The sequence below is a fragment of the Hippocampus zosterae genome, chromosome 3 (genome assembly GCF_025434085.1).
Source record: "Hippocampus zosterae strain Florida chromosome 3, ASM2543408v3, whole genome shotgun sequence".
Lineage (NCBI taxonomy): Eukaryota > Metazoa > Chordata > Actinopteri > Syngnathiformes > Syngnathidae > Hippocampus > Hippocampus zosterae.
The window spans coordinates 5,352,855-5,364,927 of NC_067453.1; the positions used below are offsets into that span (position 1 = coordinate 5,352,855).

Here is a 12,073-nt window from a genome sequence, read left to right on the forward strand (position 1 = left end):
CTCAAACCCTTCCATCAAAAAAAAAATCATGGACACATGCCAGACAAATTAAATCAATGTTCTGTCATGATCCCAGAAAGGGTTAAGATTTTATGTGTGGCTTTTTGGAAACATAAATATTTAAGTTTAAATACATCTGCGATGGTCGCACTTTTTGTTGCAAACTGACCCTGGCTCCTGTCAGAGAAGGGAAAAGTTATTTGGCCTTCACAGAAATACGTTTGAGGACCCCTGATTTAGAGATCTTGCCATGGGAATGTGGGAGGAAACCGAAGTACCCAGGAAAAACCCAGGCATGTCATGATTTTGATCGGTTGGTGTTTGTTTTCAGCTCCAGCTGGAGGGGAGGACGTCCCCTCCAGCAGCACACCTGACACATTGCTGTCAGGGGATTACTGAAGGACTACCAACCAAACCCGATGCCGGATTATTTGTCTTGATCACAACTCGCCTACCAAGTGCAATTCTCTTTAGGCCCATGTCATTCTCAGTTCTTTTCCATGTCATAGTTTGTTGTTTGATCTTACCCCAAGTGGAGGAGTTCAAGTATCTTGGGGTCTTGTTCACGAGTGGTGGTAGGAGGGAGCGGGAGATCGACAGGCGGATCGGTGCAGCGTCTGCTGTGATGCGGACGTTGTATCGGTCTGTCGTGGTGAAGAAGGAGCTGAGCCAAAGGGCGAAGCTCTCAATTTACCGGTCGATCTACGTCCCAACCCTCACCTATGGTCACGAGCTATGGGTCATGACCGAAAGAACGAGATCCCGGATACAAGCGGCCGAAATGAGTTTTCTCCGCAGGGTGTCCGGGCTCTCCCTTAGAGATAAGGTGAGAAGCTCGGTCATCCGGGAGGGGCTCGGAGTCGAGCCGCTTCTCCTCCACATCGAGAGGAGCCAGATGAGGTGGCTTGGGCATCTGATTCGGATGCATCCTGAGCGCCTCCCCGGTGAGGTGTTCCGGTCATGTCCCACCGGGAGGAGACCCCGAGGAAGACCCAGGACACGCTGGAGAGACTATGTCACCCAGCTTGCCTGGGAACGACTCGGGATCCCCCGGGGAGAGCTGGAAGAAGTAGCTAGGGAGAGGGAAGTCTGGGCTTCCCTGCTAAAGCTGTTGCCCCCGCGACCCGGCCCCGGATAAGCGGTAGATGATGGATGGATGGATGGATAGTTTGTTGTTGTAAGCCAGGGGCGGGCAAACATTTTGGCTCCGGGGCCGCATTGACTTTTAAAATTTGACAGAAGGGCCATGTCAGCACAAGCTATGGTACATTAATAAAACAAAACTGCATTTGTTGACAGTCCATATCAAACATCAACAGAACAAAAACATGAAAGTACTGTATTAATATACTTTTTTAAATGAGAACAGTGTTGTTGATGACCTATTTTAGACTGTGCATTGCTGCAGATGGGTTGTGATCAGACCAGTAGAAGTAGAGCGATACAGAGGTCCTAGGTGGTCGAAAAGATCCCCCCCCCCCATCCCCGTGTTCTACAACTTCAAGTCAATGCGCCACCTGGCGGTGAAATGCCTGTCATTACAACTCCGATTGAAATGAATGCAATCATTCACATTGAACCATAATTGTGGACCAACCTTCGGCGGGCCGGATTAAAAGGACCAACGGGCCGGATTCGGCCCACCGGCCATAGTTTGCCCACTTCTGTTGTAAGCACTAGTGAAGTTTCCAATTCATAGTGTTATTTTATATTTTCTTGTGATTAAACGTTCTTGTCCTTCCTGACAAGATATTCATGTTGTTTCTTTTTCCTTTCCTTTAGCAAGCGCTTTTTGTTTTTCACAGTTATCCTGGCGTACCAGCGATCTCATTTGGACATGATCAGTCTTGCAATGTTTTGTAAATAAACATTTTTGTCAAAGAAATTTAGCCTTGTCTACGTTTTTGGGATCCACACTGATCCGGATTATGCCGGATCGTAATGCAGGCACAGGCAAACATGCAAATTCCACACAGGAAGACCTGGAATCGACCCTTGCTGCGCCCTGTGAAGTGGATGTCCCAAACAGTCATCCACCGTTATGATTTACAGATGTTAACACGTCTTTACACTGATGCGATACTTATTAATTTTTTAAAAATGTGATGTTATGTAATGTAATGTTGAAAAAAATGAGGGAGCATTTTACTACTTAATGTAATTGCAGTTGTATTCTTTCAGTGTGTTTCACAGCTTCAAGTTGATTAAAGTTCCTGTTTTTACAATTGAAATCACAAAATCAAAACATCTCTAATACCATTGATAAAACTTTTATTCCAAATACAATGGAAATTGATCATAGTCTTAGAATGGTTTGTTTTGGAACATAATGATTCATATGATTCATATGATTCATCGAAATGCAACTATATAAAAGTTCTCACACTCCTCAGTCTGAGGGTGCAGTCTCACTCACAACCATAAGTAGACTTATACTGAATGTGTTTTCATTTGGACACGTGTGAAGATAGCAAATAAACTCTGGTCTGGACCATTCTTTGACAGGAAGAGTGAATATGGCTTTGGATGGTTATTTGTGTATCGATCTTGAGTGTTCTGTGATAGACTGGTGGTTACTCCATGATGAATGCTGTCTGGTGTGATTGACATTGTTTACATTAACTGATTCTGATTCTGACCAGACAAAGCCTAGAGTAGGCCTGAAAACACCCTCAGACAGTTGTCAATAAAATAACCTCCACTAGTTGAGTTAGGACAGGGTCGGCAACCCAAAATGTTGAAAGAGCCATATTGGACCAAAATAAACAAAAAACAAATATGTCTGGAGCTGCAAAAAAATAAAAAGCATTATAATGAAGGCAAAAGATCCTGTATGTATCTATATGACTGTATTAGCCTGCTATCAACATGACTAAGTTGCCTACAAATACACAACCAGCATTCATGATTACGTTTTTTTTTCCTCCCCTGCAGTTGATCCTTTAGAGGAGGGGTGCCCAAACCTTTTTGACGGAAGATCTACTTTTCGAACAACAAAGATCCCGCGATCGAACCGTGACCTCACACGCGCGCATAGACACACACGCATGCCGCAATGATCAACAGCCATACCAACCGATAAGATGAACGACACACGGGACGCACCTTCGCAGCGTGCTAACTATTGTAGCTCACGTGTACCGTTTTAAAATGCTTCTCTTGGCCGCCCAGATTTCCCTTCTTAGCAAGTACCCTCAGTGAATTGTACATGAAAGGGAGATGGGATTTTTTTTGTTTTTGTTTTTTTACAACAGCCCCCTGACTGACATGCTAATAGAAAAGTGTGTTGCAGGCTATGACGCAAATATTCGTAGACGAAATGTTGACATTTAATATTTATTCAACACATTTTTACAGCATCGGAAAACGTTAATAATGTTTGTGTCATGTTTGTCCTCTGACAGAAACCATATTAAAACATTCATTCATTCATTCATCTTCCGAACCGCTTGATCCTCACTAGGGTCGCGGGGGGTGCTGGAGCCTATCCCAGCTGTCTCCGGGCAGTAGGCAGGGGACACCCTGAATCGGTTGCCAGCCAATCACAAGGGCACACAGAGACGAACAACCATCCACCCTCACACTCACACCTAGGGACAACTTAGAGTGTTCAATCAGCCTGCACGCATGTTTTTGGAATGTGGGAGGAAACCGGAGCACCCGGAGAAAACTCACGCAGGCCCGGGGAGAACATGCAAAATCTACACAGGGAGGCCGGGGCTGGAATTGAACCCGGTACCTCTGCACTGTGAAGTCGACGTGCTAACCACTGGACTACCGAGTCGCTAAAACAAAAAAATATATTTCACTCCCATCTTTTTCCAAACATTTTTGAAAAAACTTGGGAGCCACTGGGGGACGCTAAAGAGCCGCAGGCAGCTAGAGAGCCGCGTGTTGCTGATCCCCAAGTTAGGAGAACATGCCACCATTATATATTCTTTTACTATATAAAAGTATTTATGTAAAGGTTAAGAGCACCCCTCCCAACCCTAACCCCCGTACTAGAACAATCTCGCTTGATACTTGAAAAGAAAAAACAAAGTTAGGATAACATCACGAATAAATCTAGATTATGTAATTGATCGTCTTATTTATTTGTTTTTATCTATAGTGTACCAGTCCCAACGGCTGACAAGTGCAAGTATACACTGTGGCATTAAATGCACGAGATAAGAAAATGAAACTATTGCCATAGCTATATCCTGGTCTTGGGATGATGAAAGAAGTAAATATTTAAACACATGGCTGCCCTCTTGGGACCCTCCAGAGGGCCTCTCAGGATCTCGGAGAAAAAAATGTCCTGGCTACAATCATGCCTCTTGTAGGTTGCTACCAAGCAGGAATTTTGTATTTCAATGGTACTGGCTTTCTTCCCAGTCTTATTTCAATGATCTGTTCCAGTGTCTGTTGTAGCTCTAGAACTGTTCAAAAATAGATTGTTGTATTTTTTTGTTCCTCTTTTTTCCCTCTACATGATTCCTGTGTAACCATGAGGAATTGTGAAGTGATTTGTAAGCATTTTTTCATTATTTTCTTCCGAGCAGAATGAATGCAGGATAGACAACTATTACTGTGCTGATAAATTGACACAATGGGGCAAATAATACAATGATGCAAACTGCTCCAAAAAAAAAATATGTAGCACTGTGTTTTGAAGTGTGAGTTATGTTTTATTAAGACAAAAGGAAGCATTCATTCATTTTATGTGTGGCTTGATTTGTAGTAATTAATCACCTTAAGAGTTGATCAAATAATTCTCGATATTGATCAATTTCACTTTTATGGCAACATTTTTAACACACGGGTCCATCCATATTGTGTCCAACGACAAATAGCGTGTGTGTCATATCCTGTTAAACAACAGACACACATTGGACAACAAGGAAGACACAAAGAAAAATGATGCCATTATGCACAGCAGAAAATTGCAGGCGGTCGACCAGAAACACCAAACAAGGTTATTCCACAACTTTTACAAAAATTGTACTTCCGTAAGTTTTGTCTAGCTTCTGTGTGCACAAGAACAGGCAGGCATGCATGCATGTGCAGTGAATATTTCAGCAAAGAGGATTTGGATGCAGTTTGAGAGAGGACATGCCACACAGTTGACATTAAAAGCAAATGCCGTGCCGAGTATTTCTAGAATTTATTTTTGAGCAGAAATTGGGAGATTGATCTTAACTGCCCGATGGAGGATCTGTTGAATGGGCGGCATTGTGGCTGTTATGTCCATAATGCAAGCGGAGTCCGCGCTCATAATTGAAGACACTGAGACAGCGGAACAAAACAGCACTGTGATCTTCATGCAGGTAAAATAGGACAACATATTACATTGTCCACGTGTGGGTAGCCAACAAGCGACATGGCTGACATGGCGCTGTCTGCCGCTCTTTCTGGCCTACTCGTTCTCCAAAGTGTATTGTAATCCAGCAAAAGCCCATCCATCCATAAGAAATGAAATTTCACTCAGGAGACTTATTCCCTCATGTTGGCTGGAAACTATATGACTTCATTCTTTGAGGATTAACGCTCAAGATTAGGGGTGTCCAAATTCGGTCTTCAAGGGCCCTTGTCCTGTCTGTTTTCCATCTCAACAACACACAATTCAAATAATCAGGATCGTTCTAATGCTTCTTCACAGCTGGCTGATGAGCTGATCATGAATCAGGTGTGTTGCAGCCGGGAGAGCTGGCAGGACAGTGGCCGTCCAGGCCCGAAGTGTACAAGTGCGAAATATACGCAAGTACAAGGGCGTATATTTATATTGTAGTGTCGTCTTGTACAACTTTTGCACATGTGCCAGTTCTCTAGTAACGTGTTTAATGAACATGGCGGACAGCTGTATTCTTTTTCAATCATGTTTTAAGTTATTAAATGTGCATGAAAAATAATGAAGTTACAGACAAAATCTTAACCTTTTACTGCTGCAAATGACATATACAGTGAAACTCCTCTCCAACGAAATCATGTTTGCAGCAAGAAGTTTTTCACTCTTCTCATGGTCTCACCACCCGTGGGAGGGGCCAAAGGGGTCGGGTGCTATGCGAGCTGGGCGGCAGCCAAAGGCGGGGACCCTGGCGGTCCGATCCTCGGCTGCAGAAGCTAGCTCTTGGGACATGGAATGTCACCTCTCTGGCAGGGAAGGAGCCCGAACTGGTGTGTGAGGCAGAGAAGTTCCGATTGGATATAGTCGGACTTGCCTCCACACACAGCCTAGGTTCTGGTACCAGTCCTCTCGAGAGGGGTTGGACTCTCTTTCACTCTGGAGTTGCTCACGGTGAGAGGCGCAGAGCAGGTGTGGGCATACTTATTGCCCCCCGACTCAGTGCCTGTACATTGGGGTTCACACCGGTGGACTGTTGTTTGTGCATATGCACCAAACAGCAGCTCAGCATACCCACCCTTTTTGGAGTCCTTGGAGGGTGTGCTGGAGAGTACTCCTGCTGGGGACTCCCTTGGGGACTTCAATGCTCACGTGGGCAATGACAGTGAGACCTGGAGGGGTGTGATTGGGAGGAACGGCCCCCCCGATCAGAACTCGAGTGGTGTTTTGTTATTGGACTTCTGTGCTCGTTACGGACTGTCCATAACGAACACCTTGTTCAAACATAAGGGTGTCCACATGTGCACTTGGCACCAGGACACCCTAGGCCGTAGTTCGATGACCGACCTTGTGGTCGTGTCATCGGATTTGCGGCCGCATGTTCTGGACACTCGGGTGAAGAGAGGGGTGGACCTGTCAACTGATCACCACCTGGTGGTGAGTAGGCTCCGATGGTGGGGGAAGATGCCAGTCCGTCCTGGCAGACCCAAACGTATTGTGAGGGTTTGTTGGGAGCATCTGGCGGAATCCCCTGTCAGAAGGAGTTTCAACTCCCACCTCCGACAGAGCTTTTCCCATGTTCCGGGGGAGGCGGGGGACATTGAGTCCGAGTGGACCATGTTCCGTGCCTCTATTGTTGAAGCGGCCAATCTGAGTTGTGGCCGTAAGGTGGTTGGTGCCAGTCGTGGCGGCAACCCTCGTACTCGCTGGTGGACACCAGCAGTAAGGGATGCCATCAAGCTGAAGAAGGAGTCCTATCGAGCCTTTATGGCCTGTGGGACCCCAGAGGCAGCTGACGGGTATCGACTGGCCAAGCGGAACGCAGCTTTGGTGGTCGCCGAGGCAAAAACCCGAGCATGGGAAGAGTTCGGTGAGGCCATGGAAGCCGACTTCCGGACGGCTTCGAGGAAATTCTGGTCCACCATCCGACGTCTCAGGAGGGGGAAGCAGTGCACCACTAACACTGTGTACAGTGGGGATGGGGCGCTGCTGACTTCGACTCGGGACGTTGTGAACCGATGGGCAGAGTACTTCGAAGACCTCCTCAACTCCACCAACACGTCTGCCTTGGAGGAAGCAGAGCCCGGGGACTCTGAGGTGGGCTCTCCTATCTCTGTGGTTGAAGTCACCGATGTGGTTAAAAAACTCCTCGGGGGCAAGGCCCCAGGGGTGGATGAGATCCGACCGGAGTTCCTCAAGGTTCTGGATGTTGTGGGGCTGTCCTGGTTGACACGCCTCTGCAACATCGCGTGGTCAACGGGGAGAGTGCCTCTGGATTGGCAGACCGGGGTGGTAGTCCCTCTTTTTAAAAAGGGGGACCGGAGGGTGTGTTCCAACTACAGAGGGATCACACTCCTCAGCCTCCCTGGTAGGTATATTCAGGGGTGCTGGAGAGGAGGGTCCGTCAGGAAGTCGAGCCTCAGATTGAGGAGGAGCAGTGTGGTTTTCGTCCCGGCCGTGGAACAGTGGACCAGCTCTACACCCTTAGCAGGGTTCTCAAGGGTATGTGGAAATTCGCCCAACCAGTCTACATGTGTTTTGTGGACTTGGAGAAGGCGTTTGACCGTGTCCCTCGGGGAGTCCTGTGGGGGGTGCTTCGTGGGTATGGAGTACCGAACCCCCTGATACGGGCTGTTCGGTCACTATACCACCGATGTCAAAGTTTGGTTCGCATTGCCGGCAGTAAGTCGGAATCGTTTCCAGTGAGGGTAGGACTCCGCCAAGGCTACCCTTTGCAGCCGAAGCGTTGAGGGGGTCCGTTTTGGGGGCCTCAGTATTGCATCCCTGCTTTTTGCAGATGATGTGGTGCTCTTGGCTCCTTCAAACGGGGCTCTCCAACTCTCACTGGAGCGTTTCGCAGCCGAGTGTGAAGCGGTTGGGATGAAAATCAGCACCTCCAAATCTGAAACCATGGTCCTCAGTCGGAAAAGGGTGGAGTGCCCCCTCCGGGTCGGGGGCGAGATCTTGCCCCAAGTGGAGGAGTCTAAGTATCTTGGGGTCTTGTTCACGAGTGAGGGCAGGAGGGAACGAGAGATCGACAGGCGGATCGGTGCAGCGTCTGCTGTGATGCGGATGTTGTATCGGTCTGTCGTGGTGAAGATGGAGCTGAGCCAAAGGGCGAAGCTCTCAATTTACCGGTCGATCTACGTTCCAACCCTCATCTATGGTCACGAGCTATGGGTCGTGACCGAAAGAACCTGATCCCGGATACAAGCGGCCGAAATGAGTTTTCTCCGCAGGGTGTCCGGGCTCTCCCTTAGAGATAAGGTGAGAAGCTTGGTCATCCGGGAGGGGCTCCGAGTCGAGCCACTTCTCCTCCTCATCGAGAGGAGCCAGATGAGGTGGCTTGGGCATCTGATTCGGGATGCCTCCTGAACGCCTCCCTGGTGAGGTGTTCCGGGCATGTCCCACCGGGAGGAGACCCCGAGGAAGTCCCAGGACACGCTGGAGAGACTATGTCACCCAGCTGGCCTGGGAACGCCTCGGGATCCCCCGGGGAGAGCTGGAAGAAGTAGCTAGGGAGAGGGAAGTCTGGGCTTCCCTGCTAAAGCTGTTGCCCCCGCGACCCGGCCCCGGTTAAGCTTACCCGGATAAGCGGTAGAAGATGGATGGATGGATGGAAGTTTTTCACTGTCGCAAATTTGATCTTAGATGTAAACACACACACACACACACACAAACATGTGCACTCTTTATTTTTATTCCAATAGTGCATAAGTATGAGCATACACTTATTTGACACTTCGTATAGTCAGTGTAGAAAGAAATAAAGGAAAGAAATTGCGAAATTTACGATCAGCAATCACTTTCACTTACATCAATTTCTTGAATAGTGTCTTTTATTTAGCTTCCTCCGTCTTTCATTTTGATCACTTTAACCCTCTCTTCCAGCATCAATGCTCTTTTTGTCTTAGCTTCTTGACATACTAAGTTCCGTTTTGTAGCCATTTTAGCAATACAACGTTCTTGCTGCATCTGAAACAAACAATAACAAAAACTTCCTGGACTACTGACCATGTGTAAACCAGTGTGGTGGTTGCTGTTGCCTTTTCCGAACGAAGCAGTAGAGGTAGCTGTTGGATTAGTCTTTGTTGCAGTGAATCTCGTCGCAATGCAAGAGCAGAGAAAAAGATTTCATATAACGCAACAGGGTTTTTTTTCGTTGTATGAATGGCAAGAAAGTGGGAATGGTGTTAATGCATGAATATTTTTTCGCACTAGGGGGTAATTGTAGGTTTTGTTGTAGAGGAGTTTCACTGTATATGTGAAATATCCCTGAAATAATATAGTTAGATCGAGTGCCTTCCATGATTACCTGTATGCATGAACTTCTGCAGGCCGATGCAACCAGCCTTGTTCGGGAACAGCAATCCAGGTCCCGGGCAACGGGAAAGGCAAGATATATTGGACTCAAGTTGGTCCAATGAGTGTCATGTAATTATCGTATAAGAAAACACATCATGTCGTAAAACTACTTAGAGGTGAGTGGTGAGTCATGTTTAAGTGGCATCTAACACAGAGAGACTTTATCAGCATGCTAAACAATGTTAATATCACGACTTTTCCAAGCAGCTCACTCGCTGCCAACCTCCATTGTTCAGCTGTTCCAAATGCCATGCAGTGGAGGAGGGGTGAAGGTGGGAGCTTAAAGTGGGCTTCAAGTAGGAGCATGAGTTGTTTCCAAACAAAACTAACTCTGACCAAAGCTTCAGAACCACAAATAATATGTACGTAACGCTAACACGTATGGATACTTATGTTACACTGGCCCTACCCATCAATACTGAGTAAGCAAAGAAAGTTTTCCTTCCCACAACCCAAACTGTTGACTGACTAGAAACATTTGTAAGTGCAAGGGGCTAAGTGGCTCCCCGGTATGTGGATGTGCTTGCTTTCCAACGCAATTCGATTATAATCGACTCAGAAAAAAAAAATCCTCCCTGGCAATTACTTTTCAGTGACTAATTCGTGAGGAAGGATTTTAATAAAACACCACCAAAAATTGAAAAAAAATTTGATAAAATAGTCAGAGACTTTATGCGGTATCACATGATGTCAACATAATAGGAGGGAAGTAAATTGGTTACAGAAATAAGAATTTATACAGTAGGTTATCCTGCCTCCTCTCACATTCCAAAAACACACGATACAGTGAAACCTATCATGGTCGATTGATTCCAGACATAACATCACTTTCACGAAAAAAAAAGAAGACTCTCTCGCATGCGTAATTGTCCATAACCAAGGCAACGCATGCTTACTTAATGCTGTTTATTTGCTCCCTGTTGAAGTTTACTGTAAAACTGACAATTAAAACAGAATTCAATATTCTACATCGAAACACCAAAATGTTGAACGAGCCATACTATCATTTCATCTTTCGCTTAATGGTGACATAATAACGCAAAACACCTTAGACAGGCTAACAGAAATTAGCATAGGTGTTTAGATGTTTCGGTTTTATTAAACCGAACCATCTTAATGCCATCATAACATACAGAAAGTCACAGTTGGGCTAACGGAAATTAGCAAAGATTTACGGTAATTATAACCCGTCAAAGACTGCTACATTAACACACGCAGAGTAGGAACACAGGCATGTTATTTTCTCTGCACTTTTGGGAACAGATTCCTGCATCTCAGTAGGAGACCTTCTCTGCCTCTTCTCCTTCTGCTTAACTATGCTGCACCTTTCCACTGTGAGGCGGACGTGCTAACCAGTTGCCTGATCCATCTTAACCCCCAATTACAATTTTTGCTATGCATGGATTTTCTATTGATGTTTACAATTTATAAAAAGTAAGTACAATCTTGAACAGGAATAAAATGGGGGTTTTCCCCAATAGAACTGTGATGAGGCCTGTCTGTTTATCGTCCTAAGAGCCAGGCAAACAGTCCGATAACTTTATATACTGTAGTGAAGAAATGGAAAAACAAACAGGTCCATCGTGCATTCTCTAGTAAGTGACATTCTGGTTATATATAGTCATATGGTCACCAACAATCACTGGCGGTATCAAGATTTGTTTTTGTTTTGTTTTTTTGCCTAGTATTGTTATCTATTGTAACATGCCAGCTTTTCCACATTCTGTTTAAAATGGTTGTTAAATGCTATGGTAAACACAAGAGTCACTAGTCTAGTCTCTGTACATGGTGCATGGAGAACAGTGGTGGGCTGTAATCACTCACTGGCTCCATGAAGCTTTGTGTTGGAGCAGAAACAGAAAGGTATTAGTCTTTATGAATCTATAAATAAACTTCAAGCTAAAAAAAGGGGGGATCTGTAATGAGATGACAGCCTCAACTTCAGCGACAATTTCACGTGACAGAAGTGCAGCCAGCACAGAATTGAAAATTAATTTCTGGTGAGCTACAAAATAGAAAAAGGTTCTGGATGCGTGTGGGAAAAAAAACATGGTTCTCTCACTTCTTCCATGCCTTTCCGAATATTATACAAATTTCTTTTTGGTGACATGAACTACAAATACTGATACCGTACAAGCATAGGGCCGATTATGCAAACATGAAAATATCCAACATACTGTACATTCATTCTTCTCTCCGTAAATTATATGCCAATAGAATCAGTGTGACATTTCCGTGGAAAGAGCTTTACATAAGCTAGCAATTTGAACTGTCTTACATGTCTTATGACAGATTGTTTCACATTACAAGCGTTTTTATGTTTAATGGCAGCTATGGGCTCTAAATGGTGCACTACGGTGCTCCGTAGTTCAATAAATTCACTGT

At 45.5% G+C, this 12,073-nt stretch overlaps 2 protein-coding genes across 4 annotated transcripts in view; one reads left to right on the forward strand and one right to left on the reverse strand.

Annotated features, from left to right (window-relative positions):
• Nucleotides 1-8,049, forward strand: part of LOC127597715 (uncharacterized) — a 166,450-nt gene extending 158,401 nt beyond the window's left edge. Inside the window, exon 2 of the mRNA XM_052061008.1 lies at nucleotides 6,826-8,049. Within this exon, the coding sequence (XP_051916968.1) occupies nucleotides 6,941-7,948 (1,008 nt within the window). The 5' untranslated portion in view covers nucleotides 6,826-6,940 and the 3' untranslated portion in view covers nucleotides 7,949-8,049. The remainder of the gene's footprint in view (nucleotides 1-6,825) is intronic.
• Nucleotides 1-12,073, reverse strand: part of ndrg4 (NDRG family member 4) — a 70,018-nt gene that overhangs the window by 57,517 nt on the left and 428 nt on the right. The gene's annotated exons all lie outside the window — the stretch shown is intronic.